We start from the raw sequence: 26,686 nt of genomic DNA, 5'->3' as shown, positions 1-26,686 counted from the left end.
CATTTTCACCAATAACTTTATTGATTTGGTTATTTTGAATATAAAACATGTATTATTCTGAATTACTGTCTCAATTTGATCGCTATCAACTTCTATGGGTCTACCCAACCACGGAGCATCACCCAGAGAGAAACCTCCAGCATGAAACTTTGCAAACCACTTTCACACATTTGGTCAGTCACAGCACCTTCTCCACACACTGCACAAATCTTTATTTGTGTTTTAATGTTTCTTGAAATAATAAAGCATAATACACTGAAAATGTTGCATATTTTCTTCCATCTTCAGTATTAAAATGACTACACAAAAATTCACCAATTTTTTTTACTTTTTTATTTTTAATTATATTTTATTGATTATGCTATTACAGTTACCCCAATTTTCCCCCATTGACTCCCTCCACCAAGCACACCCCACTCCCTCAAATGCTCTTCATATCATTGATTCTGTCTCTGTTCTTGTTTGCTTAGTTTGCTTTTTAGATTCACTTGGTGATAGATATGTATATATTGCCATTTTATTGTTCATAATTTTGATCTTATTTTTCTTAAGTAAGTCCCTTTAACATTTTGTGTAATAATGGTTTGGTTGTGATGAACTCTTTAGTTTTTTCTTATCTGAGAAGCTCTTTATATGCCCTTCAATCCTAAATGATAGCTTTACTGGGTAGAGCAATCTTGGCTGCAGGTCCCTACTTTTCACAATTTTCAGTAGTTCTTACCAATCACTTATAGGAACTCTGCTGTAGGTAACTAACTGCTTTTCTCTTGCTGCTTTTAAGATTCTCTCTTTATCTTTAACCTTTGCCACTTTAATTAGGATGTGTCTTGGAGGGGGCCTCTTTGCCTCCATCTTGTTTGGGACTCTCTGCACTTCCTGGATTTGCATATCTATTTCCTTCACCAAATTATGAAAATTTTCTTCCATTATTATTTCAAATAGATTTCCAATTTCTTGTTCTTTCTCTTCTCCTTCTGGCACTCCTATGATGCAAATGTTGGAACACTTGAAGTTGTCCCAGAGGCTGTTTACACTATCCTCATTTGGGGGGGATTCTTTTTTCTTCTTGTTCTGATTGGTTGTTTTTGCTTCCTTATGTTCCAAGTCATTGATTTAATTCTTGGCTTCATCCACTCTACTGTTGTTTCCCTTTAAATAGTTCTTTATTTCAATTAGTGTATACTTCATTTTGGTCTGGATCTTTTCATGTTGTTGAGGTGCTCACTAACACCTCAACACCTGATCTTTGAGTATCCTTATAACCAGTGTTCTGAACTCTGCACCTGATAGATTTCTTATCTCCATTTAGTTTAGTTCTTTTTCTGGAGGTTTGATCTGTTCTTTCATTTGGGCCATATTTCAAATCTCTTTATTTTGGCAGCCTCCCTGTGTTTGTTTCTATGTATTAGGTAGAGATGCTGTGACTCCCTGTCTTGGTAGCACAGCTAATGTAATAGGCCTTGTAGGGTCCAGTGACACAGCCTCCCCTATCACCCAAGCTGGGTACTCAAAGTAAACCCTTCATGTGGGCTGAGTACACCCTCCTCTTATAGTTGAGACTTGATTGCTGTTGGCAGGTCAATGGGAGGGGCTTGCTCATGTCAGCCAGCTACAAGGAGTAGTTGGGACTACCGACCACCAACCTCTGTCCTCTGTGGAGGATCAAGTGTGCAAGGGCAGTGTGGTGGTGCTCCAACGCGGTCTGTAACTATCCCCTGGGTATGCAGGCTCTGGAGTTTCCTGGGCAGTGCAGACCAAGGTCAGCCTCAACCTGTGTTCTGCTCAGGGCCACACTGCATGAACTATAAAGCAATCTGAGATGGATGCTACTTGTGCCAGCTTGGAAATTACCAGGAAAAACAAGCTGTGGATGTAAGCTGCACTGCTGGTGCCTCACCTGGGCCACTTAGCAAGAGGTATGGGGGCGAGGGGCTTACTAAGGCTGGCTGTTGCTTGTTTGGGAGGATTTAGGAAGTTTGAGGCATGTGCCAGGACAAGCCATTCATACAGAAAAGTCACAGTTAACAACTTGGGTGGGCTTGTAAGTTGGGTGGGATAGTCTCAGGGGATCTCTAGGGTGGGGCAAACAATGTCAGCCAGGTTGATGGAGTCTCAGATATGCCCCCCCCCATGCTGGCTCTGTGGCTCTGTTGCAGGAAGGCTCAGAAAAGAGACAATGGCCTCTGCCCACCTTTCTGTCTGGGAGAAAGCTGTCCCCTATCTCCCACCATGGTGCCTGACATTTCAGTTCTTCCCCATATGTCAACTGTGCCTTTCATGCTGCTACCCCACTGCTGGAGCTCAGAAGGAATGAGTCTAAGTAAATCTATGTGTGGGTTTTTCAGAGGAACTTCTTGGGACTCCAGAAGTTTCTTCCACTGACTCAATCCCTGCTGGATTTTGCAGCCAGAAGTTATTGGGACTTATCTTCCTGGCACTGGAACCCTGGGCTGGGGGACCTGCTGTGGAGCTGGGACTCCTGGCTCCCAAGATACCCCTCCAGAATTTTTATCCACCACAAATGGATGTAAGACCAACCCGATCCATGTTTCCATCCCTCCTACCAGTCTGGAGGAATGTGGTTTCTTTAACTCTGTAGTTGTCAGACTTCTATTCAATTTGATTTCTGATGGTTCTAAGTGATGATTATTCTATACTTGAGTTGTAATTTTGATGTTGTTGTAGTAGGAGGCAAGCTGTGTTTACCTATGCCGCCATCTTCACCGAAGTCTCTCCAATTTTAATGTTTTTTTTTAAGTGCACCCTGATATTTCAGCTGTCACAATACAATCTAGCAAAATTGTTTCGAATGAAGTTAAAGACAACTAAGTACTACTAGAGCCATCTTATAGAAAAAAACAAAATGAACTTTTTGGCCAACCCAATAATAATGGCTCAAGAGTCTTGTTCTCTGGCCATTGTTCTCTTCTTTTATGACTTCCTTCTGAGAACAGAGTCCAGCCACCCTGAACTACCTAGTTTCAGTCCCTTGAAACAGGATTCCCACTGCTGAGGTCTGGATCAGCTGTCTTGGTACCCTACAAAACCCTTTTCCATCTCTGCTTCTTAAAGTTCAATCCAACAGCTACCTCTGATAACCAGCCACTCTGGCTCAGCAAATGCAGAGAGAATATTGTGGTTTTTATAGGAGCTATTTCTGAATTCATTAACCTATCTTATATCATGGTATAAAAAGTTCCGTGAGGGCAGTCCTTACTTAACTCGTATTTTTATCACCGGATGAACTTAGTATAATACTTCTGCCACTTCAATGGCTTGCTTCCCGTGATAGAGTTAGGGCTGGGAAGAAGGGAGGGAAAGGCCACTGGAGAAGGATACAAGCACTGTCCTAGGCATGACAGAGCAGTGAACCAGATGGCATCCCTGAACTCAGGGTCCAGTGGAGACAGGATGTTTGAAATACACACACACCCCTCAAACACACAAAATATTTAATAAAACTGGATGCTGGATATATATGTTCATTATAATATTTTCTACATTTTTCTGATTAAAATATTTTCATAATAAAATGAGAACAAACAAAGGTAAGCCTTGCACCCTGGGGATAGAATTCACTAGTCAAACTGATTCATTTGCAAAGGTTGTAGAGAGAGAAAACCTTATTTTAGTCTATTATGTTTTTAACAGCATTCTCTACAGCTAGCTGAAAAAGCAATCAAGAGAAATGCGCTAATTGTGTGTGTGATGGAAATGCACTAATTTGGACAATATAAGTTCAAGCAAACAGGAAAATGAGGTGCTTGGTCAGTCTAGACTATCCTCATCTACCTCTCATCTCCATATCCTCTGCAATGGCAAATAATAAAATGAAAACTACAGGAAAACAGCCACTTTCTATGGTAGTTCAGCCTTAGGAAAAGAAGCCCTAGTAATGACCACTACGGTCTATTCTCTACTTACAGTGTGCTAGGGATTTACAGACACGATCCCATAACAAATCTGAAAGATGAGCACTGTAAACCCCATTTTACAAATGAGGAAATTCAGATTCAAACAACTCAAGTAATTTGATCAGCATCTCATTCCCAGTGACTGGCAGAGCGGGACACCCAAACCCAACTCTGCCAAGAGTCAAAAGCCTAGTTTGCATTTTCAGTACACCGTGACGTATGTCTCTGATATCCGATATTCCACCTCTCATTCTTTATACACCTCTGGGCTCCACAAATGAGTGCATCCGATAAAGAAAATATCCAGTAGACAGTTCAATCAATTTAAAAAAACAAACAATAAGTCACAGTCTTGAGATATACAATATCAGAAATACTACCTCCAAATGTTAACTCAAGGCAATAAAGAAAATTGAGTGGTAAAACTAAACTGTATAGTTCTCTATAGTCAGAAAAGAGATGTTGCATAACTATTTTAAACTGAACAGACATAACATTTGGAAAAACCTTAAAGATGCAACTGGCAACAAACCTGTGAGTAATAAATTCTTATAGTCAATTTCTAATACTACTTATCTTTAAACACTTGTTACTGTAAGGAGTCCCCAGAATTTGTCTTCTACATGCAGAATGAGCAATGGGAAAACAAGACTGTATGTGAGCAGGTTGAGATTTTATTAATTACCGAATTTTCAAAAATTAAGAAAAGCCTAACACTTGAAATAGATGTCATTATTTGTTCTAATGGGATTCATGTTAAGTATTCTGGAAATGAAGTACAGATAAGAAAATGAGAAATGTCAGATTTAATCCACACATCAATATTTCTGACCCCTAGAGTTTATTCCTAAAATACAGGCCTCTGGGCACAGAAGCTTCTTGCACTTTCTCCATCACTTAGCCCTCACAGTGTACGTTTAAAGGGCCAAAGCTTCTCTGACCGTACCTCCTAGACAGACAGTAGGAACTGTTTGAGTCAAAACCGAACAATATAATCACAGCACTCTACCCCATTCCTCTACCACCCCACCTCAAAGAAAGGGGACTTCGCCCCCTGCCTGAGCCTGCACATGCCCAGCTGCGAGCTGAACCTCATACATTCACATGCATGAATCACACAGAAGTATCAGGGAAGGGGTCAAAGAAGAAATCACTGAGAAGGTAAAAGGACCAAAAGTATAGAGAGCCTCAAAGATTCAAAGAGGACCCTGGCTGGTGTAGCTCAGTGGACTGAGCACCAGCCTATGAACCAAAGGGTCACCGATTTGATTTCCAGTCAGGGCACATGCCTGGGTTGCAGGTTAGGTACCTAGTAGGGGGCACTGAAAAGGAAACCACACATTGATGTCTCCCTCCCTCTCTTTATCCTTCCCTTCCCCTCTCTCTAAAAATAAATAAATAAAATCTTTTAAGAAAAACGCCTTTAAAAAGAGATTCAAAGAGGGGAAAAGAAAATAAAAGAGGGATGTTCCAGGACAGTAGAGGAGGAGGTAGAGGAGGAAGAAGCATTCAAGGCCATAGGGCCAGAAGTAAAGTCGTTTTTGCAATCTCAGTGGAGAGGTCAAGGCAGATTCAGATAAGAAGAGGCTCAGTAGAAGACAGAAGATACAGACACTGATTACAAATGGTCTGGAGACATTTGCTCACGTTTTTCTTTTGATCAAAATCTCCTCCAGAGTGAGGCCTACCTTGCCCTAACACATCCAACAGCAGTAAAGACACAGAGCACTGGGTACCACTGGTCCATCAGCAGGCACCCAGGCAGGACCCTGCATCTCTGCCAGGCTCTCAACACCACCTCCTACAACCCAAGCAGAACCAGAGGGCCACAATGCAACAGATGCTGCACCTTCGAAATCATACTTCCGGTCAGCCACCAAACACTTATCTTAAAACAGACTTGAACTGTAAGCCTGAAGTGGTTTGCCAAGAAAGCTGATGCAGTGCCAGGTTAGTGAGCTACAGTCAAAATTTTAATAGTACAAAAATATCCCAATTATCTTTTTTCCAGAGATGCATCTCTGATTATATCTTGCATATTAAACAAAAAAATTTATTCAAGCAGTATTACAATTATTCTTTAAAGCAGAATATTTGACTGATTGCCAGAAAGTGATTAACTAAATATGTAAATTATATGACTAAGTATCAAACATGTATGGTATCTTGTTCTAGAGGTCACCTATTTAAATGAGAACTCTACAAATACACACATACACACACACATGCATACACACACGTATCAGTAAAAAGACCAAAACAAATGCCAAAACGTGATTAAACAAAAAAGATCATACAGCAAGAAAACAGGCTTTTAATATAAAAGTGAAATTCACAATGCTGTCTGTCAATAAACCCATGGAGAACCTCACTCTTCAGATACCTTACATGCTTTTAGAAATCATGGGTGATGAAAACAGACCTCACTGGCATTGTTTAAGCCATAGTTAATCATACCTAATTCTTATCCAGGCTATAAAAGTACAAAACATTTCACTTCTCTTACCACGAGACAGGAGACTAACTTCAGTTCCCCACATCTCCACAAAAACTACCTAAATCATGTCACTGCACGTGACTGTGTACCAAGGCAGGAGACCACCAAGAGGAGTCTGTGGAGAATGTGTTGCTCCACACTCTCCATCACGCCTCTTCCACCGCAGAGACTTGGAGGAATATACGGGTTTAAATCAAGAGTGCTTGCTGCGTGCACACAGCCCGCAGCCCAGGACCCCAGGTCCCCCTCCAAACAGAAATTTCTTAGCTGCCTCAGTAAGACAAGGTCAGTCATATCTGCATGCCCAGAAAGAATTCTGATGAGAATTTTACCAGCTAAGACTGACACTATAGCCCAATTTTCCCTCTTAAGGCAAGACAGGCAAGAGATATTAAAGCAAAAGATATGAAAACACCAGGCTGTTTTCCAAGAACCCTGACAGGCCTCACTCAAGTCTGCTGCCAAGTTCATTAGAGACACTGCTCTGAAGTCCTGTGAAACTGCTGTCTTGACCTCAGGCAAATACTAATGCTTTCAGCTGAATGCTGTTGGAAGTGCTTGGATGTTTTCATGTCAGTGAGGAGGCATTTCCTGGACCAAACTTGGATATGATGGCCCTCTAATAATAAACCGATCACAAGACATATTTGTTATTATTTTAAAAGCCTGTTTAAAGATGTCTGATGTGAACAGACTTATAATAGTGTTATTCACAATAGCCAAAAGGTAGAAGCAACCCAAGTGTCCACTAATGAATGAATGAATAAAATGTGGCATATACATGCAATGAAATGTCATCAAGCCTTAAAAAAGAAAGGATACATGCTACAAGATGGATGAACCTAGAAAACAGTATGCCAAGTGAAATACGCCAGACACTTAAAAGGACAAACACTCTATGATTCTACTTACATAAGATCTAGAATTGTCAAACTCATAGACAAAGAAAATAGAATGGTTGGTTGCCAGGACTGGGGAAAGGGGAGATGAGATGTTATTTAATGGGTACAAAGTTTCAGCTTGAGATGATGAACGAATTCTGAAGATGGATGAAGGTCGTGGCTGCACAACGACGTGAATGTACTCAGTGCCACTGACTTATACTCTTAAAACTGACTAAAATGACCATGTTGTGTTATATATAGTTTACTAGTTAAAATAAATAAAAATGTACTTTTTAAAAGATTAAGCTCAAGACATTTCAGTAATATCTTAGAGATATTATATTTTAAATTTATATAAATAAAATACATATTTCTAGGTATATTTGAGGAGCCACCAAAACTGTCTTCAGTTTCAAAACTTGGCGAAAACCTGACCATTGGTTTCAATCTGAAAGACCAAAGAACATGCCGCCTTGAAATGTCATTTCTGGCGTCCTCAGATCAGTGTGTGATCAATGACTGCTCCGCATCCACATAATGTCAGCAACATGCAGAAGGCACGTTGCTCAAATATATACTGGTAATAGCTGAAGATTCATTTCCAAAAACCGGTGAACATTCCAGATGTATCACTGAATAAAAATCTCCCCACAGAGACTCCCATGGATAGACACCCAAAGGATTTTGTCATGTACCTAATATAAGATGTTCAGAGACAGGACGGATGGCTGGTTATTACATATTTGAAAAGGCGGCCTCAATAAAAGAAAACTCTAATGCTGTACTTTGCAGATGACGGCGTGACATAGCACGCTTACTCACACTGTCAAAAGAGCACGCTAACAACCAACGATTATTTGGGGAAAGTGGCTGATTATTAGAAACTGAGGTGCCTTGAGAGAGCAGACATTTCTCACATATCACATCCCCAAAGTTCCTTCTGTCATTCTTCTCCAGGGTATATGCCGAAATTGATGAGCAGGCACTGAAAGCCGAGATGCAGATGGAGATTTGGAACACAGCTTTGTTATCTTGAAAGCCAATTACGCTGCTTCACTGCCACGATTCAGAGCCAAGGCTCCAGGACTCGTTTTTCTCTCAGCTGGCTGTGTGAAGCAGCAGCCGCATGCAAAAGTTCCAGGAAAAAAATGTGTATACCGGCCACAACCTTACTTCTCTTTCTGAGATTATTAGAAGTATCCCCATTCAAGCACTGCACAAAGCTGGGGTGAGGGGCAACTTTAATGAAACTGCACCATCACCACCAAGGAAATCTTTAGTTCCAGGAGTTAAAGAGAGGAGAAGCCGGTAGCTACATGACAAAACTTTAGCAAGCTGGAGACAGACTACCATGTACAGTGCCCCATACTGACAGCTAGCCAAAGTAATAATTCCAAAACCTAAATAAATAAAGAGCCTTGCTCCTTCCTCCTCCACTGCAGCTGAAGGTCAGTCAGTATCTACCCAGGGTCACCAATGTCTACCACACTGATCGTCCACAATAAGAAATTAAGCTCCTGTACTACAATCCCAAACACTGACTATTATAATGTTAATCATAACACTACAGTAACTTTTGTAAGATTTCAGATTTATACTTGTATCCCGAAAATGGATTCTAGGACAGGGAGATTCAGCTCTGGCAACACTATTCCTTCTAACATTCCCTCTTTTGGCATTTGGTCAAAATGTTTATTCGGTACACATCCACTATTTATACAAAAAAAGACTAGAGGGATATATACCAAAATAATCTTGGACTCTATGAATGATAAGATTATGAATGGTATTCTCTTTGCTTGTATATTTTCTAAACAGAGGATGAGTAGTTGGGGAGAGAGGCAGGGGAAAAAAGTTAGAAAAGAAGGGGATAAAAGTTTTTCTAAAAGAAAAACCAAACTGAGGTTAAAAGGCAAGCGCGGAGCAGCTTTGAACAGTCAGCACGGGCTGGCCACTGCCAACTCCAAGGACAGCCATTCGCAGAGGCCGGTGTCAGTGGTGCCCCAGGCCATCCTCTCCCTTGTCAACGTCCACTTCAAACCTGTCTCACCAGCAGATGCCTCCATGGCGTTTCAGCAAAAATCCCTTGCGTCCCAGTCACTAGTATGGACAGCATTCAAACACGCTGCGTTCTCACCAGGTCCATCTCTCTGCTGGCCTTTCTGGAGCGTAGCTCTTGAGAGCAGAGCCCCACAACCCCTTCCTCTGTGGACCCTGAGGTCCTGGCACAGCCTGGCACGCAGCGGAGGCTCGCCAACAGCAGCAGAGAACACGACACTTTCACAAACTTGCCAAATGGTGCCAACAGCATTTCTACTTATCTCAATACCGGGACAAGCAGCCACGGTACCAAAGAGAGTCGTTAATTTCTTCTTCCTCAAGAAATCTGCTTTGCCTTTGAAGGAATTAACCTTTATCGCAACTCTGTAAGGTCGCCTATCTGAAATGCCTACTAGTTTCTAAGGCAGATCTGCCTGAAGAGTCATGCCTTTGGTGAGGCCACAGCTGTTGCCTAGTGGAAAAGATGCCGTAGAAAATCAGAACACCCAGATTCCAGTGCCGGCCTCGCCAGGCTTTAAAAAGGGATTTAAACCAGGTGACTTCTAAGAATAAAGCACCACTCCACGTGGCTACAAACACCACAGACGAAGTAAGTCAGAGGCCCAAGACTCAGAACAACGGAAGGCCTGAGAGAGGTGACAGTGAACGAGAGGCAGGTCCAGGGGAGCAGGCGATAAGGCTGTGACAACTGTCACCCAAAGACCGGGAGCCAGAAAGTGGGCAGGAACATCCCCACCCCTGAAACAACTGCACCCCCACTACCAGCCCTTCCCACCCCCAGTCCTGCACTGTGCGGGGAGGAAGTTCAGGGAGGCTGCGGGAAGGCGCTTCAACAGCAGGGCGTCATCAGTAGGACACCTGAGTGACTGACTTCGGGCTTTCTAAACATCGCTAAGTCCAGGTCAGGGATGCAGATTCACAGCAGGTGTGCAGAGAAACCTGCACGGACTTCACAGGTCGAACTACCTGGTAAGGAGTCATTCTCCTTGTCGCCCTCCCACGAGTATTTGTCAAACTTTTTGTGAGAGAGTCAGTATGACTCGACTCCCTCCCTCACAGACGATAAGCTTGTTGAGAGCAGGAGCCGCACCTGCCCAGTTCATCGCTATGTCCCCGGCGAGGTGCTCGGCTCACGTAGGCACCCGGCTCACAGTGGACGCTCAACCAGTATGTCCTGAATAGGCTTTTTTTTAATAACAAAAGCATCACATGTCTTTTTGCACATGATATTTTTAGAAAAATTTTCTATACAAGTATTCTTCTAGATCTTATTTTTAAGTGTTGCCTAGTATTCCACTGTGCAGGTATATAAAATTTAATTAAACCCTTGTTGCTGGATTTACATTTCCAACTTTTCATTATGATAAACAGCTCTGGGATAAATAGTGGTTTTAATTATTTCTTAAAATAAACTCCCAGAAGTAGAACTGCTGGGTCAAACAGTGTGTAAGTATCTCTGCCATCCCTCTTAAAAGCTACGCTCCACACCCGTATCGTGAAGGACGACCAACACTAATGTTATCATTCAGGTAAACTACTGTGGACTGCTCAAGCAGAAGAATCTCCTAAAACAGGTGCCTCTGACATCGACAACCAAAGTTCTAAACTGTCCTCTCCAAACCTATTTTTGGTGCCCATCGGGCCCAGAAATCTGAGAAGCAGCATCTGCTCAAGTGGTCTACTCTCCTCCCAAAGCTCAACCTCTTTCTCTCGCTTAATAAAGAACAAAACCACATGGCGGCATCACAATCATTTCCCCACTCCTTTCTCCTGCTGTTAGCTGGTCTTCAATGCTGCCGACTATCATTCTGCTTCTCGTCTTTCCTGCTGGGCCTGCTCCAGCCATAACTCACAGAAACGTCAGGTCCCCTGTAGCTGCAACGAGGCTCCGCGTGTGTCTGCCCCCTGCCTTTAGACAGGCACTTCTCGTTAGTTCCTCTAAAAAGGGGAAAGGCAGCAATAGAGACCCTCAGTGGCACAATTTTAACTTTTTATCCACTTTCGGAGATCTTCCAAGTGAATTCAATGAAAGCTTTAAACACTGTCTCCCCCCAAAATAATGACAAATTTAATTTCAGCGGTTTCATGAAACCCATCCAAGAACCCTAATAAGAACCCCTGGGCCGCTGATAACACCTGCAAACAAATGGCCGTAGGGAGGCTTGAGAAATTCCCGAATGTTCTCACCACCCTGCCTCTGTCTCTAGAGCCAGAGAGGGAGAAATCCCGCCATGTTCAGGGCCATGGGGAATGCTGCCCAGCACAACTGCTGGTCACTTTGTAGAGCATTCTGAGTAACTCAGGTGTCCCTACTCTAACACCAGCAGTAAAGCAAATGTCAAATTACCGACCTGTGAATGGGTGGAGTGGGTGGGAGCCCTTGGGAAGCACAGGTGAAGGCTCTGCCTCCGACCACCTGGCACGCTGCACACTCATTGCCCTGATTATTGTGCCTGACCCAACAGTCCTCCACACAGGCGAGGCCTTTGGTTCACACCTGTACTCTATTCTCAGTCTCGTCCAAGCCAAAGCTGCTGGTCCCAAGGGTTTGAAAGATTATGCAACAGACTGAGGCCATCACGAAGAGACTTCCACAAGAGCCATGACACATGTGAGACATTCCATGTACCTGCGATCTGATGGCGAGGAGAGTGAAGTAACAGCCAGGAAAAACAGGGACACGCTCTGGGATCAGGTAGAAACACAAGAGAAAGAACTACAGTCCACATGGTGAAAATTTCAACCACACGTGCCACAGGGGTTGGGGACAGACAGACAGTCCCAGTGCACTAACTCCAAGGCTCACTCTTGGTGTATCTAGTCACATGAGCAGTCAACATGTCTCCAAGTGACCAGAAAGGGCACAAGCACTCCCTCCGCACCCGTCAGATGGAGACTCTGGGTCAGCCTCTGCCGCCGCTCCCCAAGGTCATCTCAACCGCTGTGGGGTGCTGCCCTGCGCTACCACAGCCACATGCCCAGGGCTCTCACTTGACAACACTGAGTATTTATTACTCCCGCTCCACATGAAAAAGCCAGCGCCCCGAAAAAGAGTCACACTTGCTCCCTCTCCATCTCAGGTTACCAGGGCAGCCTGGCTTGGGCTGAAGGCCATGGATTCTCCCACGCAGGGTGTTCCTTTTCCAAAACCCTTTCAGTCCCACGGCCGGTCCCCCTCCAGATGCAGGCATGGCAGCTCTCCTCTCCTCTCCACCTATCTGAGCACCACCACCAGCCACCAGCCTGCCTTTCTCTTTGGGCCTCAGGAACATCTGCACCCCCAGCCCCTTTTCAGATGGGGGGGGGGGGTAAAGTGCTTCTGGCAACCCATCAGCTGCTCTTCATCTTCCCTTCCAAACTTCCCCAGTCTCTGCTACCACTGAGACAGAGCATTCCCTTCGGCCCTCCCCACCTGATCCTAGACGGAGGGTGGGAGAGGGATGAGAGGGAGCGAAACATCAATGTGAGAGAGAAACTTTCATCATTTGCCTCTCTTCCAAGGCCCAGGGACCAAACCCGCAAACATGGGAATGAAACCCTCAAACTTTCAGTTTACAGACCATGCTCCAACCAAGTGAGCCACACCAGCCGGGGCAGGGACAGTGTTATTGAGGTCTGTTTTCCACCACCCTGTCCCCAGGACCTTTTTCTGCTCTCCTCGACCTTCACTAAATCTGTGACTCTTGGATGTTCCATTCCTAACTTGAGCATCATCTACCTGCCTGGCTTATCTGTGCAGCTCCCACCCAACCCCATAACCTGGGATTAATCATCACATCTCTTATAATTTGTCCTTATATAACAGTAGTTATAGCATCCTTTGTGGATTTACATAGTATGCCTGAATGAAGCTTTTAAAAGACTGAATATCCCACATTTTGCAATGTTAACAGAGCTTGACTGCCAGAAGGAGCATCAATCAAATCACCACATGAAAAACACGAACAGTGAAGAATCAACCACTCACTGCTATTTCTATAAAGTGGTATGAACATACAACTAAATAGGACTGGAAAGGAAGATACTTCCTTCTGAAATAAGATACTTAAAAATTTTTACTTATTTATTTTTAGAGCAAGGAGAAAAGGAGAAAGAGGGAGAGGAACATCCATGTACAAAAGACACATCAGCCCCCATCCAGGGACCCGGTCCACCTCCCAGGTACGTGCCCTGACTGGGAATTGAAAGCAACCTTTCAATTTTCAGATAACACCCAACCCACTGAGTCATGCCAGTCAGGGCAGAAACATGGATGCCTCTCGAACATGCAGCAACCAGGGACCAGCCCACAACCCAGGCATGTGTCCTGACCCGGAATCGAACCAGCATCCTTTCACTTTGCAGAATGACACTCAAACAACTGAGCCACATTGGTCAGAGCAATACTTTTTTATTAACATTATAATAAATGACTGATGACATGGAGTTCCAAGAGACACCCTTGTCAGGTGTCCCACAATCACAAAACGCATAGAATCTGGGAACTGGACAGCTAGGGGTCAGCTAAGCCAAACTCTCCATGTACAGATAAGGAAACAGAGCCCCAAGTTAGCCAAGGTCATAGCGTGGCATGTATACCTGAGCTGCACATCGTCGTTAAGGAAGGCTGTTAAGGAAGGAAAGGGAGAAAAGAAAAAAGGGGGGAAGAAAAGGAGGAAGGAGGAAAAGAGAGGACAAAGTAAATGAGAAAAGCAAACCACTAAAAACAAAACTGAAAGTGGAATTTAACACTTTGCCAGAAGTTGAGGGGTAATAAAATAAAACCTTGTTTTTAATAAAAATCATTCTTCAAAAAACTGATTTAAAGATAGGAAGTTATTCATCTCCAGGATTTACATTCCTAGGAAGCAGCTCATTTTAGCCACATTTCTTAAAGATGAAGAAAGTGAGTTGTCAAGTGCTCCCTACAACTTCCTAAGTGGTTTTGCAACGCACTTCCAGTTCCCGATTCCCCTTTGATGGCTAACCACGTACAGCGCACATCTTCCTAGACGCCCTTCTGCTGTGGGGGTTAGCTCACTAAAAATGGGAAGCCCGTGCCCTGACCAGCGAGGCTCTGTTGGTTGGGCACCACCCCGCAAAGTGAAAGGTTGCTGTTTCAATTCCCCATCAGGGCACATGCCTGGGTTACAGGTCCCGTGCTCTGTCAGGGAGAGGCAACCAACCCAGGTTTCTCTCTCACATGAATGTTTCTCTCCCTCTCTTTCTCCCTTCTCCCCCCCCCAAAAATAAATAAATAAATAAAAATCTTTAAAAAATGGAAACCCCCAAAACAAAAGAAAAAAATACCACTTCCAGTTCCAGCTACACTAACCTGTGGTATCATCGACCTCTCGTGTGTGCCGTCGCATAGGGAACCTGGAGCAGGTCCCCTTCTCCTCCTCTGTCCAGCCCACCTCTGCCCCCAGGAGCCTTGGTGTGCAGCTGCCATACTGCACTCACTCCATGGTGATGGTATTTATCTGTGAATGTGTCCGTGTTCCCCGCTAAGCCCTGGAGGACACAGACCCCATCTCACTCATTTCTATCTCTCGAGGCTTAACGGGGAGTCTGGCCAGGCCAGAGCAGACCCTTAGCACATGTTTATACCCTTCTAAACCCCCTGCTACAAAAAGACCAGACTTGAGAACATCTGGCAAATGTGCACAGGCCTCTCTTGTCTCCCCAGTCCTTCCTTAGCAACTCTGGTCCCACCTGCCTCGCCACATCCCCTCACCAAGCAGCTGAGATCTTCCTGGATGCCAGTGTCACAAGAGACACCGAAATTTCTTCCCCAGTGTACTTGTATGTTCTCCTCTGGGTGAATTCTAAGTCCCGATTTCCTACAAATCCTTCAATTCTACCATTTTCTCATTTAACAGTTTTATGCATAACACTGTTCAGAAGAAGGAAATGCAGCCTCAACTGCAAAACAGAAAACTTGCGGTATAATAATAGCAATTCCTATTTCTTGAGGGCTTCCTGTGTAGGCACTGTACTACACTTGCGCTCACAGGTAGCTAGTTTACCCCTCAAGAGCTGGAGATGGGTACCCAGCCCTTTTCTTTTTTCTTCTCTTCTCTTTTCTCTTGAAGTGCTTTCCTTCAGACAATTAACCCAGTCAAACATTATCTTCTGCCTCTCCACAGTCAGGCTACGCAGATTTAGACACTTTTCATTTCTCTGTGCCTAAATTTTTCCAAAAGCATAAATAGTAGACGCAAAGCTTTTCTGTGCCTATGGCAGGGAGTGGGGAGGGTGAAAAAATAAAATAAAAATAAAAACAAGTCAGGGCATCTTCCCAAGGTGAGATGCGTTAGAAGGCACTATGTGCTTCGAAGGGGGTTCACCTTGCATTCCCACCTTGCATTCGTCTCCGCCCTGGATTATCATCCGTCTTAGCCGAGTCAGGAACACGGGCAGTGCTGGAAAGCAAATTTCTACTCTGCACCAGCTCAGACATCCCTCTGTTGGCCTAGATAAACAGGACCACGTGAGTCCAGTTATTTCAGGAAAAGTATTTTATATCTCTAAATCTGAAATCATCTCACCTGACTGTAACTAGCAATAGGAGCAGCTGGCCCCTCACTAGTGTGAGTATTGCTTATGGCCATGGTTCCTGAAGAAGAGTCTCCAGACCACCAGCATCAGCAGCACCCGGGAACCCACCAGAGGAGTCAACTACCGGGCCCCGCTGCCCCCAAGATCCTGGCCTTGGGAACTCTGGTGAGGGTGGGTCCAGAACCCGGGGTTTTTAACAAGCCCTGAGGTGTTTTTGATACATGCTGAAATTTGAGAACCATTAGCTTAGGCTGATAAGTCTCCAAGGTCATGGGAATGCCCTGCTGGGCTACCCAGTCTTTCACAACTCTGTACGTAAATTGTCTCTCCACCAACGGCACCTATTCGGGTCATTTTTGCCAACTGGCAAAGGCGCCGAACACCAGATTCCACCAGGGCACTCCTGCTTTGTCGGGCAAACTACTTGGGCCCCACTCTTCTCAGCTCTAAAACGAGTTAATATTAATATCCATCTCATATGGTTATTACAAGGGTCAAAGGCTTCGTGCCCGGCATGTGGTTAGCCCTCAACAAATGCGAATCCCTATGATTACCTCTGTCTACTCAGACCTAGGGACAACGCAGAACAAAACGTGCTCCCTGCATGCTAACCACCGACCCCTTCTGTCCCCTCCTTCCAGGGCCCTGACTGAGGATACGCAGGACGAACAGAGATGGCACGTGGCCCACTATCTACCAAGCATTATTTACTTTAGTCTACAGCCTGAGCACACACCACGTGCCAGGTAGTGTGCAAAGAAAGCCCACACTACAGGACTATGCCGCCCCCAGGTCTTTCTGGACAAAAGCCTTCCAACTCCAGGGTATAAGACCTCACACACTACCCCCCCCCCCAAAATACAAGAGAAACACAATGAACAAAACAGCTAACATCGATATGTAATTACCTTGTGCCAGGAACTAAGTGCCTGACAAATATTAATTTATGTAGTTCTCACAACACCCTGTAAGGTACCTGCTGTTACTGCACCCACCCTCAAAGGTTAGGAAACTGATATACAAAGGAAACTGATATACAAAGCTCCCACAGCTCCTCAATGGTCCTGCCGAGACCTGAACCCAGGCACTCTAGCTCCAGAGTCAGGGCTCTTAACCACCATGCTATAAGATCTGTTGTATCTGTACTATAAGATAACAGTAGCCACTAGTTATCTAGGCATCTATTAGCCATTTGTTATCAATGATACCAAAGCAATGACTTTGAAGACACTCAAATTTAGGGACCAAACCCACCATCATAAGGTTCAATACTAGACTCTCAAAGCCCTAGCAGAAATGCTCATTATACTTGGTCTCACCGGTCCCTCCTCTCCCGATAATCTAATTCTACCTAAATCAAGTCAAAATTCCCACAGAGCAGCATTTCTCTCTCATAACTCTCCTGACATCACACCACCTCACCCCTAATATACACCATCCATCAGAGCAAGTTCTCTGTTTCTCGTTTACAAGGTTTGTCCAGAAAGTATCCAGTCACGTACTATGAAAAAGAGACATTTATTGAAGAAGAGACAAGAGACAAGAAACATTGTACACAGGACAATGACACCTCAGTCCGCTTCAAAGTAGGCACCTTGGGACTTCACACAGTTCTCCCAATCGCTATCAGCTGCCCAGATGTATTTTCCTAAATCTCATTGACAGTCTGAAATCCCTCCCCTTTCAAAAGCGATTTTAGTTTTGGGAAAAGCCAGAAGTCACAGGGCACCAAACCTGGGCTGTAAGGGGACTGAGTCACCTGGGTGATGTGACGTTTCACCAAAAGCTTCTGCACAAGACGTGATGCGTGAGCAGGCGTGTTGATGTGATGAGGCTGCCAATCACCAGGTACCCTTAGCTGCGGCCTCTGAATCATCTGAATAGTTTCTGCAGAGGAACGTTCAAGCTTAACTCAAAATCTGATGCAGATTTGTTGCTCTACTCAGTCATTTTGAATGTGATGGCCCCACAGTACACATGCTCACTCAACAGTGTCTACTGCCCCACTGACTAGTACAGTGAAGTCATTATTGTTCAGTGAAGTCATCATTGTTCACCCATGTGCATTCCAGTCCACTCTCCTTGGCTGCCAGGTTAAATCAAAGTGACACAAACCATTCTCATTATATTAACAATGGCTGCACTTTTTCCAGACAGACTTCATATGTCTTTTCTTCCCCATTGCACTGTAAAATTCTGTGGAATTACCCATACTCTCGGTGAAGCCCCACGAAAACAGGCAGGAACACAAGCTTCATTGGTAGATTTAGAATGTTACATGGTTAACTGATTGGCTTATTCACTCTGCTTTTCCGACAGTTCTTTGTTATCAGTTCCTAAGAAGCAGAACGAAAGTAGGAAGTTTATGCCATTCAAAGCCAGCATTAGGGAAGGTATTACTCGCCAACATTCATGAGTGGCAACTGTTTCAAGATCTGAACTCCCTTCCTCTCCTACATGATCTCATTTAAACCCCTCGGCGGCGGCCCGGTAGGGGAAGCTATGGGGGGATTCAGTTTGAGTGAGGAATGAATATCACTCAAGGCTGGTGAATAGAAAAACAAGATTGAAATAAGATTTGTCACAAAAGCCCCTAACCTGCTTCCCTCAAATGTTCACACTAAAAAGCCCTGACTTAAATTCTCCTCAAAGCAATGAACTACCTTTGTAAAAAATGCCATCATGAGAAAGAAAATGTTAAACTCGGTCAAAATTTTTTTTAATTTTGTTTATTGATCTGAGAGAGAGAGAGAGAGAGATTTGTTGTTCCCCTTATTTATATACTCATTGCTCAGTTCCTGTATGTGCCCTGAGTGGAAATGAACCTGCAACCTTGGCACATTAGGATTACACTCTAACCAACTGAGTGGCCAGGGCTAAAAAGGTGGGATGTTTTTAAAAGGTGGGATGATAACCATGTTCATGGAAAGAATTCCAATATTAACACAGAAGAGGTGTCACTTCTCCCCTCGTAGATTATACCTTCAATGCAATGCCATTCGCACTTCCAGGACTTTGCTGAGAACTTGACAAGCATTACAAAATGAATACGGAAGAACAAATGTCCACAAATAAATAATCAAGTTCTGAAAAAGAGGAGCAAAAGAGGAGTTCACCCTGCCATATAAGATACACTGAAAAGCTACTACTGATAAAAAACAGTTGGCATATCAACAGATGGGACTGGAACAGAAGCGAGAACTCAAAACCAGATCCTCGTGAAGAATCTCAAAATCAGCCCGTCCAGTTTACCGTGAACAGAGTTTCAGTTCGGGATGCAGGTGAAAGTCTGGAGGTTGAAGACGGTGATGGTTGCACAATGATGTGAATGCACTTAATGCCCCTGAATGGTACCTTTTAAAAAATGTGTCTATTTTGCCACAATTTAAAAAAATTAAAAATCTGTATGTCAAGCGAAAGGAATCAGACACAAAAAAAGTACCATACTGGATGGTTCCGCTTATATAAAACTCTAAGAAATGCAAATGAATCTACAGTGGCAGAAAACAAACCAATGGTTCCCTGAGAAGAATGGAAGGCCAAGAAGGACCCCAGGAAAGTATAAAGTGACGGAAACACCTTCTGTCTTGGTTATGGGGGTTTCTCAGGTCTGTAACATCTGTTGAAAGTCATCAAATTATACAGTAAATGGATGTAGTTTGCGATGCATCAAGTCAAAAGCCAGACCTATTGTGTGCGTGCGGGAACCTGATATGTGATAAAGGACACTCCACACACAAAAAAATTAGGAAAAGAATATACTGTTTTATAAATGATATGGGGAAAACTGGCTCACAAAATAGAAAGGAAAAAAAATAAAGCTGGATTTCTTCTTTATGCCATAAATGAAGATAAATCTCAAAGAAGTGAAACCTCTCATCGTGAAAGGGAACAAGGAAGGTGAAGGAACAAAATATAGAGAATCTTTGTCACCTTGGAGTAAGGACGAACATCTTAGGACTCCTGAAATGCACCATAAGGTGAAAATTAATGGGTTTGGTCTGTATCAAAGCCAAAAATTTCTGACAAACTTAACAGACGGGTGGCAGAATGGGATTTCTATCTAGAATATGCAAGAAACGCCTACAAATCAATACATTAGAAAAACTGACTAAAGCTGGTCAAAGATACTGTAATAGCTGAAAACATATTCAAAGATGTTCAAATTCACTAATGAACTCACATTAAAATGAGATACCACTTTACAGCCATCAAATATTGATAAAATTGGAAAGATACTAGCAACCAAGAGTGAGCAGGTGGGGAATCAGAAAGCCTCAAGCACTGATGTGGCGACCAGAGCATCACCCGGTCGTGTTTAGTAATGCTCGTTCTCTTTTACCCACTCCCCTCCCCCGCTCCTGTGGATGCACCGTTAGAGGTTCTCAAACTTTCCCCTGCATCAGACCCTCCAGGCTGACCACATTAAAATACAAATGGATGGGGTCTGCCACCAGGGTTTCTGATTTAGGAGAGCCAGGTTGGGACCTGAGAATCAGCATTTCTAACAAGTCCACAGTAATGCCGTTGCTGATGCTGCTGCGTGTGAACCACTTTGAGAAACACCACCCTAGACATATTCTCACAAGCATCATTAAGAGACTGTTACAGGATGTTGATTACAGCTTTGCTCCCAGTAGCAGGAATGGAGGCGAGCTGAGTATCTGTCGCTAGAGAAACATGTAAGTAAAACTACTGGTGCACAGCAGGCCGACCATACAGCGCAGCGGTCACAGCAATGCACTGGTCAGGGGTGTCCAGCCCGTGGCCCAGAGCGGCTGGGAAAGCAGCCCAACACAAGACTGTGAATTTACTTAAAACATTATGAGATGTTTTTGTGATTACGTGTCACAATGTATTTCATGTATGGCCCAAGAAAACTCTTCTTCCAGTGTGGCCCAGAGACACCAAAAGTTTGGACACCCTGATAAACCTACACTAACATAGATCTCACAAATAAAATGTTGAATAAAAGTCTTTTGACTTTTATGAATGTCTGAAAATTTCCAAAATGAGAAGTGTCAATGTTAAATGAAAAAGAAATCTATAGTATAGTACCATTTATGAAAATTGAAGACACCCCCAAAATAATGTGGTATCTTGAACAAAAACACAGATCTACCCCCAAGAACACATCCAACACAGAAGTGGAGGCTCCTCGAACAGAGAGGGGAATGGCAGTGAAGAAAAAGGAGAAAAATGAAATAAAACAAGCAAGGAACATTGCACAAAGACTCTTATGCCAAAAACTGAAGAAAGTTAACCAACCCTCAGCACCAGGATGTAAAAAAAAGAGAAAACCCCCTAAGTTAGCACAGAGGAAAGGCCTTTTGAGGACACAGCAAGAAGGTAGCTATCTGCAAGCCAATCAGAGGGGTCCCAAGAGAAACCAGCTCTACTGGCATCTTGATCTTGGGATTCCAGCCTCTGGAATTGTAAGAAAATTCATTTCTGTTGTTTCAGGGGGAAAAAAACAGAACGCCACGCCAAAGCTATCTCTAAATGTGCTTTGCAGGGAAGCGGGCAGATCAGCTTGCATGAGAAAAGAAGGGGGGATCTTTCTGAAATACAAGCTTGGGGTGATTTCAGGCCCCAGAATCCAATGTGCAACTGAGCCCTGGATTTCCCCTCTTTGACATATTAGTATTTATAAAGAAGCAGGGGTTCTCAGCTTTTGGCAAAAGGGATGTGTGTCTAACTCTGGGTCTGGGTCTCTTTGTGGTGTGTCTGTAGATGTGTGTGTGTGTGTGTGTGTGTGTGTGTGTGTGTGTGTGTGTGATGTTTATTTGTGGGATAAAGAGCACCTGGGAGGAGAGCTGAGCACTCCAGTGGAGGATGAGCCGCCCTTGGTCGTTCAGTTCCATTGTACTGAAACCATAGGTCACAGCCACAAAACTAAGCCATCTTCCTGCCCCCACTAGCCCTTCCCTTCTTCACCATCATCCTCTCACCCACATCCAACACTGCTTCCCAACTCCCACATCCAAAAGGGCTGATCCAAAATATGGTCCTCTGGTAACTACTCAGCTTATTAAAATAATTAACTGCACAGCCCAAATTCTTGGGATGCGATAGGAAATGATAAATGACAACTTATATCGGTTGTTTCTGACCAAGAGCCTTGATGAGAAACTCCAAAATCCTTAAGACCAGGAATGCCGCACAGGTCCTCCAGAAGAGATTGCTAACTCTAGCTACTGTTCAAAAAAAGGCAAAGAAAAAGCCATCTTTACTCTGTCATGTCCCCATGAGGGCATACTGGTCACAGGTTTTTTCAAGGGCCATCAAAGAGTGTACCATATAAAATATGGGTGAGAAAGTGTTTGGGACACTCAGAAAAAAAAATCCCCACTGATTGAATTTCTGCGAGAAAATGCAATGGATTCTGGCAGCAGCCTTAAGTAAGCAAGCCCATGGCAGGGAAGTATTAATATGTCTTTAGGGGAAGAAGAAATAGCTACACAACTACAGGAAACAGCAACATACCTAAAGTGAAATAAGGAAGGATGAGCAGACCGAACACTTGCACCTCCCCAAAGACGGGGGCGAGTACACACTGTGCAAACAATCCTGAATTTTTACTCCCCAAACACTGTTCTGTCTTTTCTACAGCAGCACTTTCCACTGGATGGCAAAGTCTGGGAATTCCAGGGTTTTCCTGAAATGCTCTGTATAAAGTAAAGTTTTGTTAACAAAGTATATTTGATAGGCAGCAGGTATACTTTTTAGTTTAAAAAAATCCATGACACCTATATTTAAGAATCCTTTAAATTTTACATGAGATACGTTAGCAAACCATGCCTATGTTTTTCCAGCTGAGGTGCAGGATCTGCCACAATTTGAAAATTAGGGGGAAAACATATGAAAGTGTTGAGTTTTCAAGCTAACAGTGAATGTCATGGTCAACCCCAGCAACTGATTTAAGAAAACAGACAAGGTTATTTAAGTGTCAAAACTGGCAAGCTTCTGTTATGAAAACATCTTTAAATTACAGTTTAATAAGCATTTATTGAGTCTCTTCAAGTTAGGCACTGTAGAAGATGATAGGGGTCCTCCAATGAAGAAGACACTTATGATAACTATGTCCCTCTAATGTTAGTTTAATACAGCCCTTGGATTTTTTTAAGTGCTTTCTGATATTTGAAATAGCCATCAGCATTGAAGAGTTGCAGAAATACATACATTTTACTAAAAATGTAAATTTCTAGTCTCTGAAGCCGAAAAAGAAGGAAAAGATCATTTCTCTGCTTTACATATTGCTATCATTTTCTGCAGAAAAACTAATGACTTAAACTGTGTTTGGTGGCAGCTGCCGCCTCCTGCTCTCCAGCAGGTCACAGAACTGAAGAGCCTCAAAAGCATGCTGCTGGGTTGGCCAAAAGTCCTTTTAGTTTTTTCCATAAAATAAAAGAACACGTTTTTCATTTTCACCAATAAGTTTATTGATTTGGATATTTTGAGCATGTCGGCTGTCTCCCACTATTGGTTTCCAGTGGGTAGAGGTCAGGGGTGCTGCTGAACATCTTCCACAGCATAAGACAGCCCCACAGCAAAGACTTATTTGGCCAAAATGTCAATAGTGCCAAGAAACTTCACAAACCACTTTTGACACATTTGATCAGTCCCAGCACCTTCTCCACACGCTGCATAAATCTTCTTTTGCATTTCAGTTGTTTTTACCTCTCTTGAAATAATAAAGCATAATATGCCAAAAATGTTGTATATTTTATTCTATCTTTCATATTAAAATGGCTACACAAAAACTCACCAGTTTTGATGTTTTTTTAATGCACAATGATACGACAACTGTCACAATAAAATCTAACAAAATTGTTTTGAATGAAGTTAAAGACAACTAAGGGCTACCAGAGCTGTCTCAAGGAAAGAAACCGAATGAATTTTTTGTCCAACTCAATACATAGTTTAAGAGAAGAAACCCAAAGACCAGGGCCTCCAGCCCTAAAGTGAAAGTAAGATATGGAAAGTGAACTGTGATAATCGGAAGGCAGCTAGCTTGTGGAGGTTCCCCCAAAGCTGGCGCCGCCAACAGCAGGCACAAGCTGCTGCCATAGGCTCACTAGCTTGCTTGGACAAGGCATGGCTTCAGAGCTGGAAGGATGCCACCTGCTGAATCACCAAACATCCCTGGGCTTCCCTTGGAGCACTGACCAGGCAGGGCCCCATCCCCCAGCTGGCTTCTCCTGTGGATATATTACACCCCAACCAATGGAGCACCCTTCTCTATAAGCCAAAACAGCCGCCAACCCCGTTAAGTCTGGGCCGACCCAGGCAACTCCCATCTATCTCATTGCTACGTCACCAGCCCACTCCTCTCTTTCTGCCCACTCAGTCCCCCCAGAATGTTCAAGCCCCAGAGCCAGGAAGCGTGGGGAGTTCACAGCACACCATGACAGGCACTTAACACTTCCATATCCAGGCAGCCAACCAGAAACACCTCCAAATCTGAAAGCAAAATAACCTGTGCAAACAGCTTTAAAGGTCCAGAAAGGTAAATGTCAAGAGAGCTAAAATAGTAGGCAGGCCCCGTAACAGAAAATAAACTTCCCTTTCAGAGCGCAGCCTTCACTCTTGATTTCATAAGCGTGTACAGCTTAAGTCTGTACTGCTTGAAGGTTAAAAGAAACATCTGAGAAGCACCTGCATGGATGCTTTTCACTCCCTCCAGCATGTCGATCCTTGTCCCGATTTTCACTCGCGACTCCCAAGAGGGAAAACAAGCGTTAACCGGAACGCGCCAGGCTGAATCCGTTAGCTGGACCAGGACACCTAGTCCGCCCACCAGAAGAAGCTGCAAACCTGAACCTGGGTTAAGACCGTGGGAGACACAGCCGCTGCTGTAGCTGCGCTGCCCTTGACAAACGCCTCGGAATCGAAGAGACCCCTCACTCAAGGGGACAGCTACGTCCGGGAGAGACTGTCAAGTTTCAGGGTGGGCCCGTGCTTCTCCAGGCCTTACCCCTAAACACCCTCCTCCTGCAGGGCAGCCCAGCGGTATTTTAGAGCCTCCTCCTACCTAGAAGCTATTTTTTGTCCTGCCGAGGGGAGCTCGCTCCTAAGCGAATGAGGTCCAAACTGCTATGTTGTAGGGGGCCACAGAGGAGGGGAGTGATTGGAAGGATCCGGACATGCTGGGTGCCTGGCCGGCTGCGATCTGGCCCAAAGGTACCAACTGTCACGCCGCCGCCTGGGGTGTGGGGGTGGGGCCATGATTTAGGGTCGGTCCCAGCGGGTCTCCGGACCCTGGTTGGGCCACTGCCGGAAGGAGACCCGTCTCCCGTTTCTTTGGACCCGCCACCGTCCGCTCATCACAATCGGACGACTGGCAGTCTTCCTGCTCGCACGCATCACCTCTATAAAGGTGCCCACTGACGCCCCCACCTTCCTCCCCGCCCCAACTTGGTCTGGGAGCCCCTCAGGCGACCCAACCCCTCCAATTCCCAGAGCTCGGCAAACCGACAGCCCCCAGCGTCTGTCTCCTGTGCTTACCCCCAGGAGTGGCGGCGCAGGGGGAGAACCGGCCAGGTACGCGCGCGACGAGGCGCTGCACGGGTTGTGCTCACGCCCCCTATCCCCCTCGCACTCCTCTCCCGGGAGTCAAGCCAGGCCCATAAGGCGGGTGTCAGATCGGCCCTCCGAGGTCGGCTTTCTCCCCACGCCCCACGACTCACTAGCACCGGAGTCGCGGCAGCCGCCGGAATTCCGCTCGCCAAGCCCCCCGCCGCGGGATGAAAGCCGGAGCAGGGCACTGTCGGGGCTCTGCACCCTGATCCCGCTCTCTGGCCGGTTCGCCGGGAGCAAGGGGAAAGCAGCCTTCCCTGGCCCTTCCCGCTCCCGTCCGTGCCCGCTGCCGCCGCCCCTGCCTCCCCGGTGCGAACGCTTCCGACTTTGCCACCGAGAGCCTCCCGGGCCGCCGAGCATGCCCAGTCCGCTACTGAAGACTCCCCGGGTTCCCGCGCGACACAAATCCGCAACTCCGGGTGTTCGCGACGGCCGGGAGGGCGGGGCGAGCGGGAGGTGCGGGCGGGGGCTCTGCCCTCCACCGAGGGAAACCCGGTCCGGGCTGTGCGGAGGGGCAACTGGCGTTTGGCCCCTTTGTATTACTTTTAATTAGAAGCTCGGGAAGCGAGCATTTTCCCCAACGACTTGAAAGGTGCCGCTTGCACAATTTTGGGTGGCCGTTTATTGGGCCAGATGGGAGCCCATTTTACGGTCAAGCATCTCAGCGAGAGCCAGAGCCTAAAAGCTGGAGCTGGTCAGAAGAGCTAAAGCAAACTCGACCTTCTAGAGTCTGGACTCTGGGGCACAAGTTTGCGAGCTATCCGTGGTTTCTCTTCCCTACCCAGCTTAAGAACTGCGACACTAGTTATTAACTCCTGATCGAATGTTTATTAAAAAGGGGGCGGGCCTAGGACGCTACAGACCATTTTCAAATTTCTATCAACAGATGTGCTTTCCAAAAGCTATAAAGCCTCAACCCCGCGAATCCACTGAAGTCTGAGAAGGCAGGAGAACAGTCCTCTGCGAAGGCTACTCGGGACGCCTCTGAGCCGCCCCGCCCCGTCCGGGCCCCACCTCCCACCGGCCCCTCAGAGTTGCGGAGAAAACCTGGAGAGCCATTAGCTTGGACTAACACACTGCGCATGCCCAGTAGCCAGTTCGGTTGGAGGTTGCCTGAAGGAAGGTTTTCTTCGAAGGACCTCGGTGCCCAGGTTAGGGGCGAAAGACAGTGACAGGTGGCCTTCCGCCTTGGCGCTTTCCTCCTGCTCCGC

The 26,686-nt window shown here is 45.1% G+C and overlaps 1 protein-coding gene across 1 annotated transcript in view; it reads right to left on the bottom strand.

The window, feature by feature from the left end:
• The window catches only part of LOC119059998 (uncharacterized), a 182,473-nt gene extending 156,638 nt beyond the window's left edge, over nucleotides 1-25,835 (bottom strand). The window contains exon 1 of the mRNA XM_053663963.1: nucleotides 25,586-25,835. Within this exon, the coding sequence (XP_053519938.1) occupies nucleotides 25,586-25,835 (250 nt within the window). The remainder of the gene's footprint in view (nucleotides 1-25,585) is intronic.
• Nucleotides 25,836-26,686: the final 851 nt, after the last annotated feature.

This window comes from Artibeus jamaicensis, unplaced genomic scaffold, assembly GCF_021234435.1.
Source record: "Artibeus jamaicensis isolate MK-2021 breed Jamaican fruit bat unplaced genomic scaffold, CSHL_Jam_final contig_332, whole genome shotgun sequence".
Taxonomy (NCBI): domain Eukaryota; kingdom Metazoa; phylum Chordata; class Mammalia; order Chiroptera; family Phyllostomidae; genus Artibeus; species Artibeus jamaicensis.
This window is presented reverse-complemented; position numbering and strand designations above follow the sequence as displayed.